Source organism: Anneissia japonica, unplaced genomic scaffold (assembly GCF_011630105.1).
Source record: "Anneissia japonica isolate Jap-2015-1 unplaced genomic scaffold, ASM1163010v1 scaffold2392_len1475705_cov187, whole genome shotgun sequence".
Classification (NCBI taxonomy): Eukaryota; Metazoa; Echinodermata; class Crinoidea; order Comatulida; family Comatulidae; genus Anneissia; species Anneissia japonica.
This window is the reverse complement of record NW_022751777.1, coordinates 294484-314377: the sequence shown is the minus strand read 5'-3', so window position 1 is coordinate 314377 and position 19894 is coordinate 294484. Positions and strand designations below refer to the sequence as shown.

Below are 19894 nucleotides of genomic sequence, written 5' to 3'. Positions count from 1 at the left end.
AACACTGTACACAACCTCTCCAGAAAGGTATACATTCTGTCGTACATGTGTTGAAATGTAATTATGTCTAAATAACATTTAAAGGAATGACTGTCTGAGTACTGTATCCCCTTCCTTCCTGTTTTCTTTCCATACTGTAGGACTACATCACTGCAAATTTAAACAAGCTTTTTTTTGTCATTGTCACTGATTTTATTTTACAGAAAGACATGCCTGAATTGAAGGAAGAGGCTACGGGAGAGGTGCCCAGTGTAAATGACGATGACGATACTGCCAAGAAATTCAACGATAAGCCTGGTTTGGTAAGTACTAATACATTATCAATGTTTGCTCTCACGCTGTGCAAAACATGACCTTAGTAAATTTGGCCCAGATAATAATAAGCCGGGTATTTTAAACACTTTTTTGACATCTATGTCTGCCACATGTTAATGGGAAAATAAGCACATTATTGAAGTACCAATTTTTCTGGGGTACTATATGAATAAGACAACGTCCAACCTGACAGGAAATATAATATGTCCAGGTGTCATAGTAGAATCTTGTCTAGTCTGAATATAATCACTGTTTCAGAAAACAAGGACATTAAAGATTACACCCATTAGAACAATGATGCAGCATAAAGAAATGATATAACAAAAAGAAATAAATGGAAAATGTTATAATTCTGCTAAATGTTACATAAATACTTTCGATGATCTACCGTCTAAATATAGTCTACTAAAAAGAAATGTAAAGAAGACATTATCTAAATTTACACTAGAAGACCGTCGAAAAGTTAAGCTACATTACACAGTATAATCCACTCAAACATCTGTTTTTTAGGGGGGTTTACTTCCTGAACCCCCATTGGTATGTCTCTACCCTCTGGATCCCACCTCGGCTGCATGCTATAAACTGCTATACACCCTGATGTTCTTCATCCATAAAACTCTCCTGAACAATGTTTTAAATAAATTTTCTTTTTCAGACGGACGGTAATGCAAGCTTCCTTCGTGCTGCCCGAGCTGGCAACTTGGATAAAGTTTTTGACTACTTAAAAGGAAGCACCGACATCAACACAAGCAATGCGGTAAGAAAGATACTTTAGTCAAAATACTTAATATTGAAGGTTATGTAAAAATTATGAATTATTCAATGTAATTATATTCCACAATAATCAAACTTACATCAGTAACACTGCGCTGAAGGTTGTGACCGGTGCATTTCCAACATAGAGTGACTAGGTGTGCAACAGATCATTTAAAATGTCAATCCAACAATTAATAGACAGCATCGTGTCTAATTCTTCACAAGGGCGGAGATCGGTTTTTGGGCTGACCGTCGTATGACGCAATGCATACCCTACTTAATTTTCCATTACATTTCTTGAAAATATACTAATCAATTTTAAGGTATTAATGATTAATGTTCAACGGAACATTTTAATGTCTTATTACAAGCAAGAAGTGAGCAAGTTGGGCACATCACACAAAGCTGACTAAATTATATAAATGAATATACGAATGACCTAATGAATGAATGAAGCAGATGGATGACTGACTGAAATATTTAAATACAATGCCTGACTAAAATAATGAATGAATAAACGAATGCCTATCTGACTAAATGAATGAGTGAATGTATGCCTGACTAGTTTAATGAATGAGTGAATACTTTACTAATTCAATGAATGGGTGAATGAATGAATAAATACATTTGGCTTCATATTAATTGAGTAGCTGAGTTTGACTTTCGACAGTATTATTGGCTAATTTTAGCTTATTATATTAATATTACAGTAATATTGTTATAGTTCATAGTTCATGATGTTGATGGAATTCATGCTATAGAGCTGTTTGACAGAAATAGTGCTTAAGCTACTGACATTCACCTGCCACTGAGCAAAACAAGGGTAGGAATCTCCACAGGAGCTGGCCATAAATCATAGTGCTACAAACACATACACTACATTAAAGTGAAGTGTCCTCTGCTAAACTACACTTTTTTTTATAAGAACACTGAGGCTGAAATTGCTTAAAAATTAAGAACAAAATAAGAACAAATTGAGGCTGAGGTAAAATTTCAAATGAGGTTTATATTTTAAAAAACCAAAATATTATATCTGTACATTATGTGCAGTAGGTGTGAATGTAATACCCTCTATAAACTGACATTTGGGGCCATTTTCTGTGGGGTCACTTTCACCTACATTCAAGTACAGTGCATACTGCCATACAATTGTTTAAAAGGTGTGTAAACTAAGAACAAAATAAGAACATTTTGAACCTAAAATCGGCCAAAAAATAAGAACACTGAGCATGGGTAAAATTTTACTGGTAAATAAAAAAAAAAAAAAATGAAGTGTATTCAACAATCTTATTTCGTGATCTGTGTACTATTGTGAAACTCCTTACTGTTTTACTATTATCATAAAATTTACTATTATCATAAAACTTAAGCTTACAAAATTTTAATTAGTATGCAATGCTAATGTATGCAAGGTGTTCCACACACCTTGGATATGATTATCTATAACGATCTTTTGTTACCTTAATTGGACACCCGAAACATGTATACCATTAAATCCTTTGTAGTTTTTTTCTTAGAATGTGTTGTGTTTTTCATCAGTTTCTTCTGTTTGGTTCCATATCAAGGACTTTAATTAAAAGACCTGCCTATTTTTGTACTCACTGAAGTACGAGAAGATATCCTTATGTTTCATTAAAGATGAATTGGATTATACAGTCTTTTTTTACACAATTGTAAAACATTATGACGTTTTCCCAAAATTTTTAACATAAAATTTGGTATAAATTCTGTGATTCATACTATACTGTTTATCTTATAAAAAAAGAATGCTTGTAGAATGTTCTGGGTTGTTCACAATGCAATATGGTACTAGTATTAGAAACCACTTGTAAAGCAGTATGTTAGCTTCTAAGTAGTTGACATTTTTTGGATCGGTGCCAAATTCAGAAAGGCAGAGAACTAATGTGAAAATAATACATAATTCAACATAATGATCTGCTGTAAATACATGGTATATGTATTTATAAAAATGATTTTTAATGCATTTACAATGTTCATCATGGTCATGCAGAATGCATAGTATTGATGGATGCACCATTTTTAACAGACAAGATGAATGGCAAAGCAGAATTAAAATTTCTTCAAAGTTAATGCACCAGCAATGTGTAACCTTGGTTTTAGGCCTATATTTCTCCCTGCAAAAAAAATAGTTGGTAATTTAGTTAAACCCTCTTCTTTTTGGTGGCACCAGAAATTTGCCAACAAGGACTCAACAAGTCCAGCAATTGCTTCAGATTGGCCTGTCTGGGACCTCTTCAAGGTCCTGGTGTAAAACCCATGAGAGTTATAGGAGCAGTAATTTTATGGTTAAAATTTTTAAATATGGTGCATTTGGACCACATAATTAGGAAATTCACTCCATAATTAATATGATTGAATTGGCTAAATTCCTATTTGTAGTCCTACGATCTCAAGTAGGAAATTTCCACCTGACCAGATTACTACTGTGTTTGCCCGAATTTGGAAGACATACCTGCACGGTTTGTGGACCTGTCAGTCAGCTTCCATTTTATTTTTGTCACTGACATTTGTATCAGCCTAGTTCAAACTCTTTACACATGACTGTTATAATTTCTATAATGCAATTATTTATGTTAGCAGTATAAGCCTCTTACTATCTAGGTAATCTGGGGCAGATGATGCTATTTTTTCACTCCTTTGTGTTGTTCTTTCCTTCTCATTAAACATTATAAACAAGGTCGATAGGGTAAGCTCAGATTTGAGGGAACGTCAAGGTTAATTGTTGAATCACAATTGGAGAGAATTTAAATTGGTTGACTGTTAAACAAGACGCTTGCCTACCTTTGCTCAGGTACATTAAAAACCAGCATATTGTCATGACTAAAAACAATGCCACTCCTTAAACTACTAAGCCGCGTAATGAGACATGGTTGATAGAGCATTCACTTCCATCCTTTAAGTGATGCGTTAGACGTTATTAGATAATGAAAAAACAAATTAAATACAAATATATTGTAGCTGCATCTTTCCATTTAAGGTATTAATTTTCATTACCAGGGTCATGGGTTTTTCAAATCTCCGAAATATCAAAATTAATCTTGTGGCTAAAAGCATCAACTTGAGGCTTGTGGTGGCAGGGTTGAAAATGATAGCCTGTTAGCAGTGGGTGCTATAGTATGTAATGGTAATAACAAATTTGCACTAGGGAAATATAACAAGGATATGGCTGATCCTCATGAACATTAAAACATAATCAGACTTGGACCATTGGCAATTTGCTTGTAGTTGGATGAGGAAGAAATGAATATTCATGAACCAGATGTAGAAAAACATCTTGTTCATTTTAATTAACATGCTTTGAATGCCATGTCTGTATATTATTAATAAGTACTACAGTATATTCAATTCAATACCACTAAATCTCCTATTTGTAAAGGATTTGTTTTATAATTTTCATATTTTTTGTGCTCAAATGTAAAATTACAATGAACATGAAATATCTAAAAAAGCAATTTAGTATTGTGCCTAAAGCGTTCAATCATCTTATATTGTATGCCAAAAGCTCCCATTATAAGTAATTAGTTTGAAGCGATTGTTTATCCTTCCACTGATCGAAAAAAAAAAAAGATCTATTTAAACTCTAGAGGGCAGTAGATATAATATAAAAACAGCAACTGACTATCATGGAAAGGGAAAACTATTTGGTTTGTACTTTGCTATTCAAATAAATAATGATATTAACACATTGATGGCCACTGGCAAGGATAAATGTCCCTCCTTTTTTACAATCCAGTTAAATGGAATTTCATGGGATATTTTTGTTATACTTTGTTATAAGGAATGAGGAAAATCAATGTAATTGAATTTTTTTTACATTACTCTGATTAGGTAAGTTAATCTCACTCAAATCTACAAGTTTCCAATTCAGTGTCACATTTTTACCTACTGTAGGTTTAACTGCTATGTGAGTGGTTTATTGCATTGGTTGAGTTAGGTTGATCAAATGATGTTGAAATTGTGAACCTATAAAAAAGAAATTGTCAGCATGTATTTAATTTACAATACAAAAAGGCTGAGATTTAATAATAATATTAATAATAATAATAATAATAGTAATAATAGTTCATTCTTATAGCGCAAGTAAGCAAGTTCTCAATGCGTTTTACATAAAACACAGAATTGGAATGTCATGCTAAATACCATCAGTTAAACCCTGTAAAACATAAGTACATTTTTTAGATGGCAGTCATCAGGCACAGTTTTGAATAGAGGGCCCATGGAGGGAACTTTACAGGCCTCCTTGACCCGACCACTAGGTAAATGGTAGGAAATAAAACTCTCAGAGTTTAAATGTTTTCTCCACTTTTCCCCAAAAATATTTAAAAGAGCCTGGAATTCGCCTTAAATTTGTAATTAAGGTGGAGGTCCTTATCTGTCAACTTCTCAAATGGCATGTGTCCTCTGCATTTCCATTCTAACAATAGACTTAAATCTCCATATAATAAAACTTTTATTAATTGAAACCTGGAAATACAGTTGTCAATGTTGGAATAATATATATAGAATTTTTCAGAAGCTATCTGATCCTATGTTGCAAGTAAGTACTGAGGTTAAAGCATATAGTGACTACTGTACATGATTATGTAGATGGGACAATTTGCAGCGTATTTACAAAAAAATAGGTAGTAATGATAATAATAAAAGTAAATGGATTTATATAGCGCAAATAAATGAGGTCTCTATGCGCTTGACAATATTGAAGTCAAGAAAACAAAGAAAAAGCGGGAAAAAAAACCCCCCAAAAAAACAAAACAATAAACACCAATTAGCTTTTTAATCGAAATTAATATTAATTCAACCTCCTTCACTTATCATTCCCTGGGAAATACAGTACAGTATATTTGCATCCTCGGCATGTATCCTCCTTAAACGTCAAATAATCAAAAAACCAGAATGGAATGCAAAAACTCACTTAACGATGACAGCCTGAATTATTAAAATTGCAGTAATCCACATTTTGTAAGAACTACTAATTTGCTGAAAGCCTGGTAGCCTTTTACCACTCCTACGTTAACGAAAAATTTGAAATTGTTACAGTAATCTGTGCAGTGTGCTGGATATATGATTGTCGCCCTCTGTAGGTTGATTTAAGATATTCAATCTTTAAGTTGATGGTTTGAATGGTAATGTATGACAAGGAAACTTTGCTGCTCATTTTTGTCCATGTTTGAATATAATAATAATAATTCTGGATTTATATAGCGCCTCACATTGTCACAACCTCGAGGCGCTTAGCAACATAGTGAAGAAAATAAACCATAAACAAATGTACAAATGTACCGTTATTATTTATTTATCCAATATTTTTGGGTTTTAGTTTAGTATAATTTAGATTAACAATTAGTTTGATAATTATTAATAATTATGTACATCAATAATTTTTTTATATTTCATTTCTAATCATTAACTCATCATCAACATAATTATCCCATCATCATCAACATCTCATCATCATTTTCATCATTATCTAATCTTCATCATTATCTCCTTTTCATTATAATCACATGAGTTGAATCAAAATTGTTGTTTTGCTTCCTGATTTGATTTCCTTTATCCTGCACAATAATGCTTTTTATTTTATTTTTAAATAATTGTATACGCATGATTTAGTTAGTTGTTTATCACAATGACCTTAATAATAATTAGGACCACAGTTCTAGTTCCATTTTCTATCTGTTCTTAATAAGTATTCTGTATGAATCAGAATAACTTTATTATCTCCAAATAAAGAGATTGAATGCTCGATAAAATTTAAAACCTTGCATATAAAAATACATTCAAATATAAACAAAATAAAAAAGTACATTACTAATTTAAAACATCAGATACAAAAAACGTTGAAATACTAAAACATCAAAATTTGAACCCAAAAAAGAATGGAAAGTCATTAAAATACATATTATAATATAAGAATTGATACAATACAATAGTATACATTACTTCAAACATCAATTCAAATTAAATAATGAAAATGATAAAATAGAAAAACATAAAAATATCAGAAATGAAAAGCTGCATATTGCTTTGGCGATGTTTGTTTGCAGCTGGTTATGTGGCCAACGATTAGTGTACCATGGAAAACATTAGTGGGATCAGTATGAAAGTATAGGAAAAGTTTTATGCTACTGTATAGTTTCTAAAACAGCCACCCACTGTTAACGTGAGAAATAAATGGCAAGGAAAGGCAATACCATTGTTCAAAATAGTGTTTATTTACTTATTTTAGTATTCTCCTTGCAATTTTGTGCTTTGACATTTATGTGATCCTTCGTAAACCTTCTAGCCCAAAGCAATCTCCGCTGTGCCAGTCCATTGTTTATATCCAACACCCAAGTTAAGTCATGTTACGCCCCTTAACCGAATCTCTCTACTAATGTAATAAAAAAAATATACAGAATCTATGGTTTTCTATATTTCAATTTACTCACTTCACTTGTTAGCTATATGACCTTTACTAAAAAATAAAAATAAAATATATGTAAACGGTAAGAAATGAGAAATGGTCATATAAAATAGATTCTATGTATTATTCTAAATATCCATATAGCACTGTAGTAATATGTATTTTTATCAGTAATAAGAAAGCAGTGATGAAGTTGGATAAAATCAAACTAATCATGATAATGTGTAAAAATAATAAATGTAGTAAATTTAGAGGCGGCTGCCTTTTGCTCTTGGAAAATTATGCCGCGAGAAGCTACTTAATTGAGATGGACACTTATATTCTCTTAAGATGACATTTATAATTGTTATTGTTATTATTATTAGTTGTTATTGTTATGATTATCTGTATTATTATTATCCATTATGGCGCAAAGACGTGCGTATTATGTTACCAATAAATACAGTACTCTAGCCGAGATGTCATTACAGCTAATATCAAATACGAGAAACAAGAAAATCTTGCTTTTATTGCCAATGACTTGTTATCAATAGATGAAACTTATATTCATTATGATATACCTGTAATTTAATACTGTCTTTTGTCGGGTTGTAATCATAACTCCTGTTATGATTCCCTCCCCACTGATTGAACCATTATTGATTTTCATTGTCTTGATTCCTAAAGGTGTACGGTACTATCGCTGGTGCACAGGATCTGCCAACGCTAACTCAATCACCATATTTAATCTATATTAATTTGGCCCAAATCCACAACATCCCGAAGATTTCAACGCAAGCGCTTAAAACCCTCCCCGTGTAATATACTTCAGTGTTTATTATCTTAAGATTTCTTATTTAATTGCGTCTCGCTGGTGTTAATGAGCAGTTTTGTTTGGTAAATGTCGTACAGTAATGGCCAGCATTTTGATGAATTATTCATTTTGTATTGTGCAGAAGCGTCGGTTTTCATACACTGACGTAGAACGACATCATTTCCTTCCCAATTTGTGTTAGTGTGAATTATAAGGGCAAAAAAAAATCTGACATCGCAAACACAGTCTGGTTCATTGAGTCTATCGTTGTGAGTGAATTTATATGATATTTGAATGTTGGTCAGATTCATTCCATGCCAGGGTATAACAGCAATACAGTGCATGGCAGTTTTGAAGTGCTTCGCCTTTTGTTTTGCTTTTGCTCTATGACATGAGATTTTCGAATGATTTAATAGCGATACGGATGTAACTTAAATGCAGTTACTGTAGCAACATTCTAAACTGCAGTATCAGTGGAATTTCAGAGCTTTTTTCTATGCTTTTGTGGATTGATTAATATAATCACGTGTATTGTTGATTGAAGTTTAAGTTCAAGTGTTTGATGTTCATAATTAAATTTTGGTTCTGATTTGAAGATCTTTCTTTGATTCTAATGGATGATGAGATGGTACTCATTTCCAAGTTGAAATATTCAGGTTTAATGCTTTTTGCAGGAAGTAGAAAAGTAGAAAATTAAAGATGACAAAAAAATAATTGAATACATTTCTTTGCTGTCATTGGATTTTGCATCTGATTGGCCAAGGAATTAACCAACACCAACGGACTCAAGACAAGTTTGGATATTATGAGTACTGCAATAGTCATTACAAAAATTATTATCAGTTTTTAGGTTGAGTATGAATTCAGTTCTCGCTGTTTAGTGTTTCTCCTGGTTTCCTTTTTATGCATTTGTTGTTGATTCATCTCTCAGAATTGTAGGTTAATTTCTTATTAGCTAGATATATTTGATTTGGAGTACACGGGAGATGTGTTCAAAGCTGATTACCACGGAATAGATCGGTTTATTACATTTGACGATTCATCCTCTACTCTTTTTCCAATGTTTTGTACGTAGCAAAAATTGACATTGATCTTTGCAATTTAAGATGTTTTTCAGTGTTCAGAAATCATTGCTGATGCTCATAACGTAAAACATATCTGAATCGTTTAAGGCAAGAAGTCACACATGCTACACTTTGCTTTGGATCATGTTAATTTTTAAGTGGTTCCTTGCTGAATAATTATCTACACATCATCTTTGTGTTTGTACATTGTAAGAAATTGAACACACTGGATCTTGCAGGAAAAAAAGAAAATTAATTGATAAGATTACGTTCATGAGCCTATGTTTTCAGCGATGAGATTTGTTTATTTTCTCCTGTCCTGATACATCGGTGATTGTGGTACTAAGTTGGAAATATTGCCTTGTGAAGTGGATTATTTTGTGGTTACTCTTCGATGAAGTACATTAGCGAGACAATGTTTGCTACACGCAATATTCATGATGAGTATTTGCGACTTCAACACAAGAAGCTACAGGATAATATTCTCAATGATATATTTTGTCATCTGAACAAGATGTTCCTCACGGATGATGGATCAAGTTACGACGAGGTTTGAAATGTCTAGAATTTTTAATAGAATCTTTAATAGTGTGTTTGAAATCAATCAGATCAAACTAAATCATTATTTATTGTGACTGAGAATTGAATTCTACATGTCTAAAATTACTATTTTTTTTTCATTTTTACTTTTTTTTTTTATAGAACTTCAAAGATATATTGAAAGTAGTTTTTCAGTATTATACTTAACTTAATGTTGACATTTAAAATATTGTTCAGTTTCACTTCTGCCAAGCTATGATGCTTCCTTATGTATATAAAAAAAATGTATGCCATTAGTGGAATGGTGAAACCTCAGGCCTCTAGATAAGGCTTTATTGGGTCATATTACCCTGGTGCCATGTAGGGCTGCATGAGGTGTTGGGGAAGCCTCTTCCACTCCAGGTTTTTGATGTTTTAATGGTGCATTTTGATGCTTCTTTATACGCTCAGCTCATCAAGAAGCCTAAGTACACCTACGGTTCCAGCGTGGTGTGTATAAGCATAGTTTTAAAAAAGTGACCCCAAAGTTTGCCAGTTCGATCCCTGTAACAATCCATAATTATTTTCTTTGCTTCATCTAATTTCCTGTCAGGTCATCTCTACATCAAAAATCAAATCTTTTAACTTTAAAAGAATAAATCATTAATGTTACCATTACCACCACTGTTTAATACAGTCGTTATTATCTCAATCCCATATGCTATGGAAATATGTCATTCTATTGTACATAATAATATATAATTCTAGCTTTCCTTCACGTTACCAGGCATGTGATGGATTCTAACTCTGTTCTTGGACATTCAGATTGCATAATTTGGCTTAGATGACATTGTTGTCTAATTTAAAGGATGTCATAAATTTTTGACATTTAGTTTTTTATTATACTGTAAGTTGAGATTCTTCTTCCATTTTTGCACATTTTATGACACATAAACCAGAAGAAAAAAATTACTTCTAGGTTGGATTAATTTTCTCTTATATAATTTTCCTTTTTAAATTATAGTATTTGCATAATAATTTTGACCTAATTGTTATTGTTCCAGTATCACATGAGAAATATTTCGATGTGAGAAATATTTAGTAAATAAATTTTATTTATTTATACAAATATGATTTAGATAAAAAATATGATTTAGGTAAAAAAATGCATGTTAGAAGTTGTATTATGAAATTAGACAATTTCAGTGCATAAACTGCCAAAAATTGGCAACCATTATTTAAAAAAAATCAATTATGAAAAAAGTATGAATATTTGTAGTGGGCAGGACGAAAAGTACAGAAGTAAATACACTTAGTAGTATGTTGCTATTGTTGCTATGACGTTAATAGATTAATTTTTTTTTTACTATAGAATACATTGTGCAGTTTGTTGTATAGATGTACTCTCTTAAATCTCTATGATAATTCAATTCTAATACATATTTATGGATTTTTCATATTCTGTTTACTTTCACCTCTTCTAATGAAGGAAGAGTAAATATGCAAATTTAAGTAAATATTTAATCTGAATTTGGAAATCGTTGGAAATATAGTAAATATGGACTTTGTTAATGCATTGCTTTTTAGCCGAGCCTTTGTTGATCATGGGTAGGTGGTTTGGTGTGGAGTGGAGATTAGAGTGTTGACTATAAGAAACATCAATGCTCATCTTTATTATGAAATTGACACATCAACAATTAAATACAAAAATTATAAATGACAATACAATGAAGAACTAAAAAAATAGGTTAGTAGCATGTCTAAAGAGAATAATGGGCTGTAACTTTAAGCCTGACACCTAAATGAATTCTCTATAAACCACTATAACCACGCTTAAATTTATATACATTTTTCGATGTATGAAAGCAGCAATAAATATAAATTTATACATGTACATACATCTAGTAATGTTAATCTCATATCAATATTAAAGTGTGTTAAATTTATATTGTAACACCTTCATTAAGAAATGGAATGCAGATAAAATGATTGAACGAATGAACAACCAGATTAGTTTGAAATAACTTACTAACACCGATGTAGGTCAAATGTCATTTAAGATTCAATCAGCACGTCGATTTTATAAAGCGCCATAAATATAGCCACTTTATCTATCTAGCTTTTATTTTTGTGATGCACTGATGACATACACGTTTCTAGCTTTGCACTCACTAGATCTCATTTGTTAAATATAATTATGTGTAAATGATAGACCCAGTTTAAATCACGCACGTAGCAGACGCAAAAACATAGCTTAAGGTTAGGAGTAAAAGATGATGAATAATCTTCAAAATTATTTTGAAAAGGTCTTTGGATTGAGTGTTTCTGTTGCTAATATGAATTTTCTATTGAAAAAAATTTATTAAGAATAGTTTTACGTACGGTTAAAATAAAATTATATTATGAAGCATGCAGAAATATACTTTTTCAATAATAAATAAAAGTTTCCTTTGGAAGTCCATGTCTGTCATAGGTTTCACTGTGATCTAGACAGCTTCATCGGCAAATTGATTGTGGCTAATAGTTTGTCACATGGTTGCTCCACGATATCCAGTAGATTGTATCCAGTGCCCCTATTTTAAGAGTGCGAGCTATGGATATATGCAATCAACAATGTCAAGTATCTGCTCCTACATTATAGACTATATAATATTTCATATACTTTCTTTGTGGAACCTAACATAATAACATGTTATTATTCCTTTAAAATGTTGAAGTGTATACAAATGAATGTATAAATTTTATGCATTAATCACCTTTTCTTTATTGTTGTCTTATTGTTTATATTTTCTTTTCAGAACGGCCTGAATGCTCTGCATCTGAGTTCTAAAGAAGGTCATTTGAATATCGTGACAGAATTATTGAAAAGAGGTGCTGATGTTGATGCAGCAACTAAGGTAATTAATGGGGGGAAAAAACAAATTGTGAACTACAATCTCTTTTTTATCATGAAGTTTCTCTTACATTGGAAACAATAGGACAGTAGGAAAAATAAAACAACTGGTCAGGCCTTTGAAACCACCCTTTTATAGGACCAGCACGAAGCTAATGATAAAGATAATGACACAGGCTGCATGTCCTCCCCCATACCCACAACCAAAAAATGTTTTTAAGTAATCCATTCATGTTTTCCACTCTGCTATCATTTGTGTACACTAATTGCAATGTAAGATCCTCATCCTAAAGCATGCGAATCCAACTATGGATTTTGTACTTCAGCAATAAAGGTTAGTGTATGTGTATGTAGTGGGATTTATATAGCACATAATACCGAAGTCTTTATGCGTTTAGTGAACCGGAAGAAAAAGAAAGGGAAACCTAAACCAAGATCTATACTAAGCTAACCAAAAAACCAAAAAGAACAACACAAGCAGAGGAACCAGAATGACAGCATCATTCTCCAGCAGTTTAAATATACTGACAAATAGTAGTTGGCAGGCTCATATAATTTACAGGTGCACAAACGAAACCAGTATCTGAGTTACCTAGCCTAGAAAAAAGTAAAAGGAAAGAAAAGAAGAGAGAGACGATAATGCAATGCAAAAAAGTTGGGTTTTTTTTGCTCTTTCCTTGAATGGAGTAAAAGATGGCGTTTCACAAATGTCCAGTGGCAAAGCATTCAAGATTTGTCTAGTGGTTTCTCTTACCTGTAATATTTTGCTGTAGCCCATGGGAGAAGCTTGCCTATCAAACCCAGATTCCTTGGTTCAAATCATGGAGAGGTAGAATCTTCTTTTTTTTCTTCTGATGACATAGCAAATCTATACAACTCACGAGCCTCATAATTGGTATAAATATAGCATGGCATTATACATGGTATATCTTCATCCAGTAATTGACTAGTTCCTCCTTTTTGAATTTGAACTAAATATAGATTGTCAGAATCGCTGTTCCATTTAACTCAATAAATGCAATCGAACTACAATTAATTAGGCTGATGTGGAATAAATTAAAACTTTAATAAATGGATCATGGTGCATTGAGTATGACCATAAACTTTCTTATGCTTATTTTTATATCTTATATATAAAAGCTATTTTTCTAGAGGCTGTAAAAATAAAATTATTAATGAAACAAAAGTTTTATCAGGTACTGGTAATAAAGATTAAAAAATTGCTTGTTCTTGTTGCCATTTTTTTCTGTCTTGTTTTTGTCAATATTATCATTTTATGTTATGAATGTTGAATTATCCATTTTAGTATAAATTTAGTATTAAAATCATAATACTCCTAAAATTTGTATTTTAAAATAGCATCAATCATGACTGTACATAATATGCATTACCATAATGTACTCAGCAGGAATTTGTGCGAATTGACTTCATTAGCCATATTATATTACCCCCAGTTTCAAATTGATTATTTTAGTCAAAAGATGATTTATGAACCCTTACAATACACTTGACGTGTTATTTTCCTGGTTAAATAACTAAAGCAATTATCCTCTGCCACTTTGTGTACTTAAGGATTACCGCCGACGATGTAAAGTATTGCTAATATGAAAAATCACCTGTTTTCTAGCAGTACATTTAGCTTGAAAATCTCCTTCACTCATCCCCAAGCTGAGACCGATTGTGAAATTCAATTAGCAGAACAAGACGTAAGATAACTGGTATGACAGCATATCTGTAGTTATTGACATATTTTTGCAGAGTATAAATCTATGCTTGAATATTATCCCATGCTCGAGAATAAGCCCATGGATCTACTATTTGATTTGAGATGCTAGGCTATGTCCGAGTCCAGGGTGTATGTGAGGTCTCACTACAAAATGAGTCTCATCGTTAGAAAATCAAAAAATGAGTTAATATTACATTTTGGTAGACCACATTATAAGCTTTAATTTGGTCTTTAAATGGCTTCCCTAGGATAAATAGATCCAGAGATGTTAGCATTTAAAGATTAGGTGTATGAGAACCAGGTTTTGAGAAAATCAGCCTCAAAGATAAACTAACCTGTACAAATAATAGGACAAGAATTATAGAATATGCGAAGACAACACTGCTGATAGTAAGAAAATTCACTTAAAAAATACACAATCATAAAATATAAGTATCAAGTTATTCAAAAACATTAAAATCAAAATTTTGTAAAAATGTTGCCTTTGACCTATTTTGGTGAATATCTCAATATGATTTCACCAACGATTCGTCTCATTTCGTGGTGAGACCTCACATATTTCAACTGCTAAATGCAACTGAAATGACGGGCTAGTGTTTCACACAAAGGGAACTCGCCATCCCAAAACCAGCATCAATGGCCATAAACATTATATTATATTCATATTGTCCACATTATATCCTTTAAAATGAAGGATTTACTGGAATTAGCTTCTCTACTAAAGTATAAAATCCTGTTACATTTTTTTATACTAATTAATAATAATTATAATAATAGTGTAGTTTTATTTAGCTACATATCCATCTAATATAAGATGCTCAGGGCGCTTGATATGTGGACTAGGAACTCGAGCAATGATTTCCTTCACCCCTAAGTGTCCCTTCGTGTCTGTGCTACCCGGTAATCCGGTACCAGCAACTCCGTCGTCCACCACAGGGGGCTGTCTGTTACAGTACATGGGGTATCCCCCTACTCAAAGGTACTGGGTTTTTCATAGTGTACTCAAGCCATTGTATACACTGGGCCTACGGTTTACAGACCTTATATCTGAGAAGACTTGTTCCATCACCAGAATGATAGGCGAGCACGCCGTTTGAACCTGCGCCGATATTGTGGCTGTAGGTTGCAGCACTCCTGCTATTAGACCGCTCGGCCATATGACTCAGTATAAACATTTAGTGACAGTACACCATTTTTGGCATGGCAAGCCTCAAATTGCCTTCTGTATAGTCCCAAGTATAAACCCACCCACCCCCTCTCCCCTAATTTTCAGTGGATATCCTAGGCAGTCCATTCCCCTTCCTTTCTGCTTGTACATGGTATGACTGTGTATATTGAATGTGTGTAGTGTTTTGTGCTTTACTGAATTATTTGTGGACATGAGAAGATTGAATTCTCTAGTTATTTATGAACTACTAGTGCCTATCTATTATTTACATAGAAATGCATTTCCTTTATGCATAATTTCCCTTGTGTATTGTCATTAAATAATAATACTGTACTGTGGTTCCTCCTGGCCTGCAGAATGACCAATTAAAATCAACATGTATTCAGCTGGTTCTAATCTAATGATTCACAGGCTCTAGCCCTCCTAGAGAAACTACATAAACTCTTCCTAGCCAAGCAAAAAACGTATTTGTCCTAATACTACCCTGGAAAATATTCACTGAACCATATATATCATTTCCCAACCTATCGAAAAAAGTTTTGAAGTTTATGTTTCGGTATACTGTTTCCTATTGTAGCTCAGCAAAATAAATTACCAGTTTATAAGTCATATAATTTCTTTATTATGCATTTGTATATAAACAGAAATGTAATTTGAAACTGGCATACTGTACAGTAAAATTACATACAATGAACAAGAAAACATCAATTTATGGAATAAACAATTTAACATTAATGAAATAGAAGACGTGAAATTTTCGAATTAACTATGAAAATATTCTTTAAAAAATATCATAAACTATTAAATTATAATAAATGATAAAAAAAAATTTTTTTTAATTATAATATAGAATATAATATATATATTTGACGACAACATTATTACAACTTCCTTACTGATTCTTCCTGAATTAATTGCTGATTAGGAAATTACTCTTGTTTTATAATAATTTCAGTTAATATCTTTATCACCAGCTTCCTTTAATCTAGAACAAACCTTTGTTATATCTGGCTTTCATACGGATATGAAGATTAATGCCTTAATCATAGCCAATCCATTTAAAAAAAAATATTTTTTCTATAATTTTTAATGTAAAACATACATTAACTGTTTCATGTCTATCTTTAGAACATGTTGACTTGGATGGAACCTCTTACATCAAATTTCCTCAAAGTGCTAAAAATAAGTTGTATATTAAACTTTGTTAATGATTTCATTTCAACATGGCAACCATGGAAAATTTCAAACTTTATTCATTTGTCATCAGGCTGTGATTGTTTCAACATGTTTACTCAAACATTAACTGTAGGGGAAGGCTATTGATTAAAATAGTATTTTATTAAAGAAAAAAATAACATGGTGAAGCAAGGCTTTGCATTTTATAATACAGTGTATAACAAAATATATATTATCTGTAGACTGAACATTATCACATCATAAGAAAATATCTGATTTATGTTAACCTTCAACGATAATAATTAAGACAAACATTTTTGCATTAAAGTGACGACATAATATCAATAATGAAGTAAAAACTGTCAATTCGCCTTCCAATTTGAGACCTCTTTAATTTCAAGACCTCTCTACTTCGAGACCACTTTTAAAAAGAACTAAATAACAACCTTAAATTCAATCTTTTAACACAAAGCTATATTTTCTTAAATTGCAGGGTGAACAAGTATATAAATGAATGATAAAACATAATTTCATAAGATTCTGATGTTAGTAATACGATAGCATGCAGTGTAATAGTGTAACAACATAATTTCTCTCGAGATTTTTGCTGTTATGTTATTGTGAATTTTTAGTTGTCTCCTGAGATTTTTGTTTACATTCAAGATAATTAGTATATCTCAGTACCTGATTCTTGCATTCTAAATTTGGAATCAGATGGGTTTTGTATGTGTATCTACATTTTGATGCATGTAATGAAAACATGTGGTTCGTAAGACTACTACTGTATGAAGTAATCCAAGATGCAGTTGGAGCTCTGGCGAAGATTCTAGCTGTCCAATTCCAATGTCCTGGATTTAAGAGTGGAAAATAATGATGAGTTTTTTTTTTTTTGCTCAACCAAAGAAATCTCCAAGATTTATAATTTAGTACTTGTTTATAGTAACTACTAGTTGATATTCTATGAGTTAAGCCAACCTATTCTGAGGAATTTGAAGATGGGTACACAGTTCCCTAAATGGATGACCCACAAGCCATAAGGAATAGCGAATAATATGCTCTATAATTTATTGTCTGTTTCTCATTATTGTATTTTAGTACAACTCTCATTCATCCATTAATCCCTGATTAAAGTGTAAAATATCCTGAGCTTCCCAACATATTTTTGCACTGTATCCTATTGCCTTGCTGCATCTTAAACACCTTCTTGATACAAAGTTATACAAATTTTGCACTGTAGATGTACCAAAATTTTGTTGTTGATTGCCACCATTACCTACAGTAAAAAATTATGGTGTGTTGAGAAAGCTCATTTAACCATTTTTAAATAGTGACTCCAAATTGGTATCCCTGTAATTCTAATATTACATATATAACATGAACAAAGAAGCCACATTTTAGTGTAAACTAAAGTGTACCAGATGTTTGGTAGACACTGAGTTATTATGGTCATTAAAAATCGGCATATCAGATCAGTAGTTTATTTCTGTTGCAATAATGTATTCTGTTTTCTATATTTATTTGTATTTCAGAAGGGAAATACAGCACTGCATATTGCTTCACTAGCTGGACAGTTTGGAATTGTGAAAGTACTTGTCAACTATAGTGCAAATGTCAACATACAATCCCAGGTAAAGCAGCTACAATATTTAGATCAATTATAATTCAATTCATTTTACATCATTTTCATAAGATACCACTAAATGGTAGTAAAAAATGATTAAGTATAAAACACATTCCTCAAGAAGTTAGATCTTGGAATAAAGCTTTCAACAGGAAATTATTGCATTCTTTTTCAAAGGTGAACTGCTATGAATATTTCACAGAAATAGATAAAACTAAAACAATATTCTCAATTTGCTTCTGTAATGAAAGAAACATTTGTCAATAATATTTTTTAATATTCATGTTTTTCTGCCTATATTAATGTGATCATTTTTTTTCCAAAACAGTAATAAAACAACAAAAATCTGATTGAACATTAATGTCACAATTTCTATTCAGCACACTTTATATTAATACTCTTCAGTGACCCTGTTCTTCATTATTAATCACCTTTTCTCACCTGTCCTAGTATAGAGAAAGACTTGTTAATTATCATCTGAGAACTTAAACTTTGTACTACCCTCTTTTATTTGTTATTTTTATGATTAATACAACTTAAAAGGCCAATAACAATTATCATTTGAGAACTTACACACTTCCCTTGATTGTTTACTTCCAAAGAACATTTTAATTATGTCTTCCTAATTATCATTTGAGAACTTACGTGTAATGTCCTCTTTACTGTAGTTTAATTCATGGAATATATTAATTTATATGAAAGGCTACTTTAAATTTATCATCTGGGAACTTATGTGTTGTATTGACTTCTTTAGGTTGATTTAATATTGAATATTCATTTTAACTGTGCTTTTTAATTACCAACTGGAAACTTAAATTGATTCTGTCCTCCTCAGCCTAATTCTAAATATCCTAATTAAGATTGTATTGTATTCTGATGTAAATTCCTGAATTAATCTTTGTTGTTATGACTTGCCATAAACTTTAGAAAACCTACATATTTTTAATCCTAATGGAACAAATGCAGAAATTCAGGTGTAATAAATCAAATGCTAAATTTGACACAGTTCTATAAAAAATATTCTCAAATATCACTCCGTTTAGATTTATCAACTCTGTTAACTTATTATTATTCATACATATATCAATGATGATTTGAAAAATAATTTGAAAATTATGCATATTTTCTTCTTTTTTTTTTTTACGTTTTTCCCAAATTTTTTTTTACGTTTTTCCAAAATTTAGAATGGATTCACTCCTCTATATATGGCAGCTCAAGAGAATCATGTCGATGTTGTCCAGTTTCTTCTAAAAAGTGGTGCCAACCAAAATTTGGCCACTGAGGTTAGTAAGGAAGACAAGTCCTTGGCTTATTTATTGAATACTCCACCAATTTTTATCCTCTTTTCTATTATTCTTCAGAAATAATTATTATATATCGCCTTTATCCTATAATATAAAAGCAGATTTTGTGATGATTGTGGTATATATGTGGTAAGG

General features: G+C 31.6%; 1 protein-coding gene across 41 annotated transcripts in view; it reads left to right on the top strand.

Annotated features, from left to right (window-relative positions):
• Positions 1-19894, top strand: part of LOC117121821 (ankyrin-3-like) — a 136233-nt gene that overhangs the window by 31938 nt on the left and 84401 nt on the right. For all 41 annotated transcript variants that reach the window (XR_004447634.1, XM_033267152.1, XM_033267186.1 and 38 more), the window contains exons 2-6: positions 204-302; positions 971-1072; positions 12670-12768; positions 18364-18462; positions 19640-19738. Coding sequence is in view for 40 of the 41 variants with exons in the window: in XM_033267186.1 (XP_033123077.1) it covers positions 204-302; positions 971-1072; positions 12670-12768; positions 18364-18462; positions 19640-19738 (498 nt within the window). In the remaining variant the exon portion in view is untranslated. The remainder of the gene's footprint in view (positions 1-203; positions 303-970; positions 1073-12669; positions 12769-18363; positions 18463-19639; positions 19739-19894) is intronic.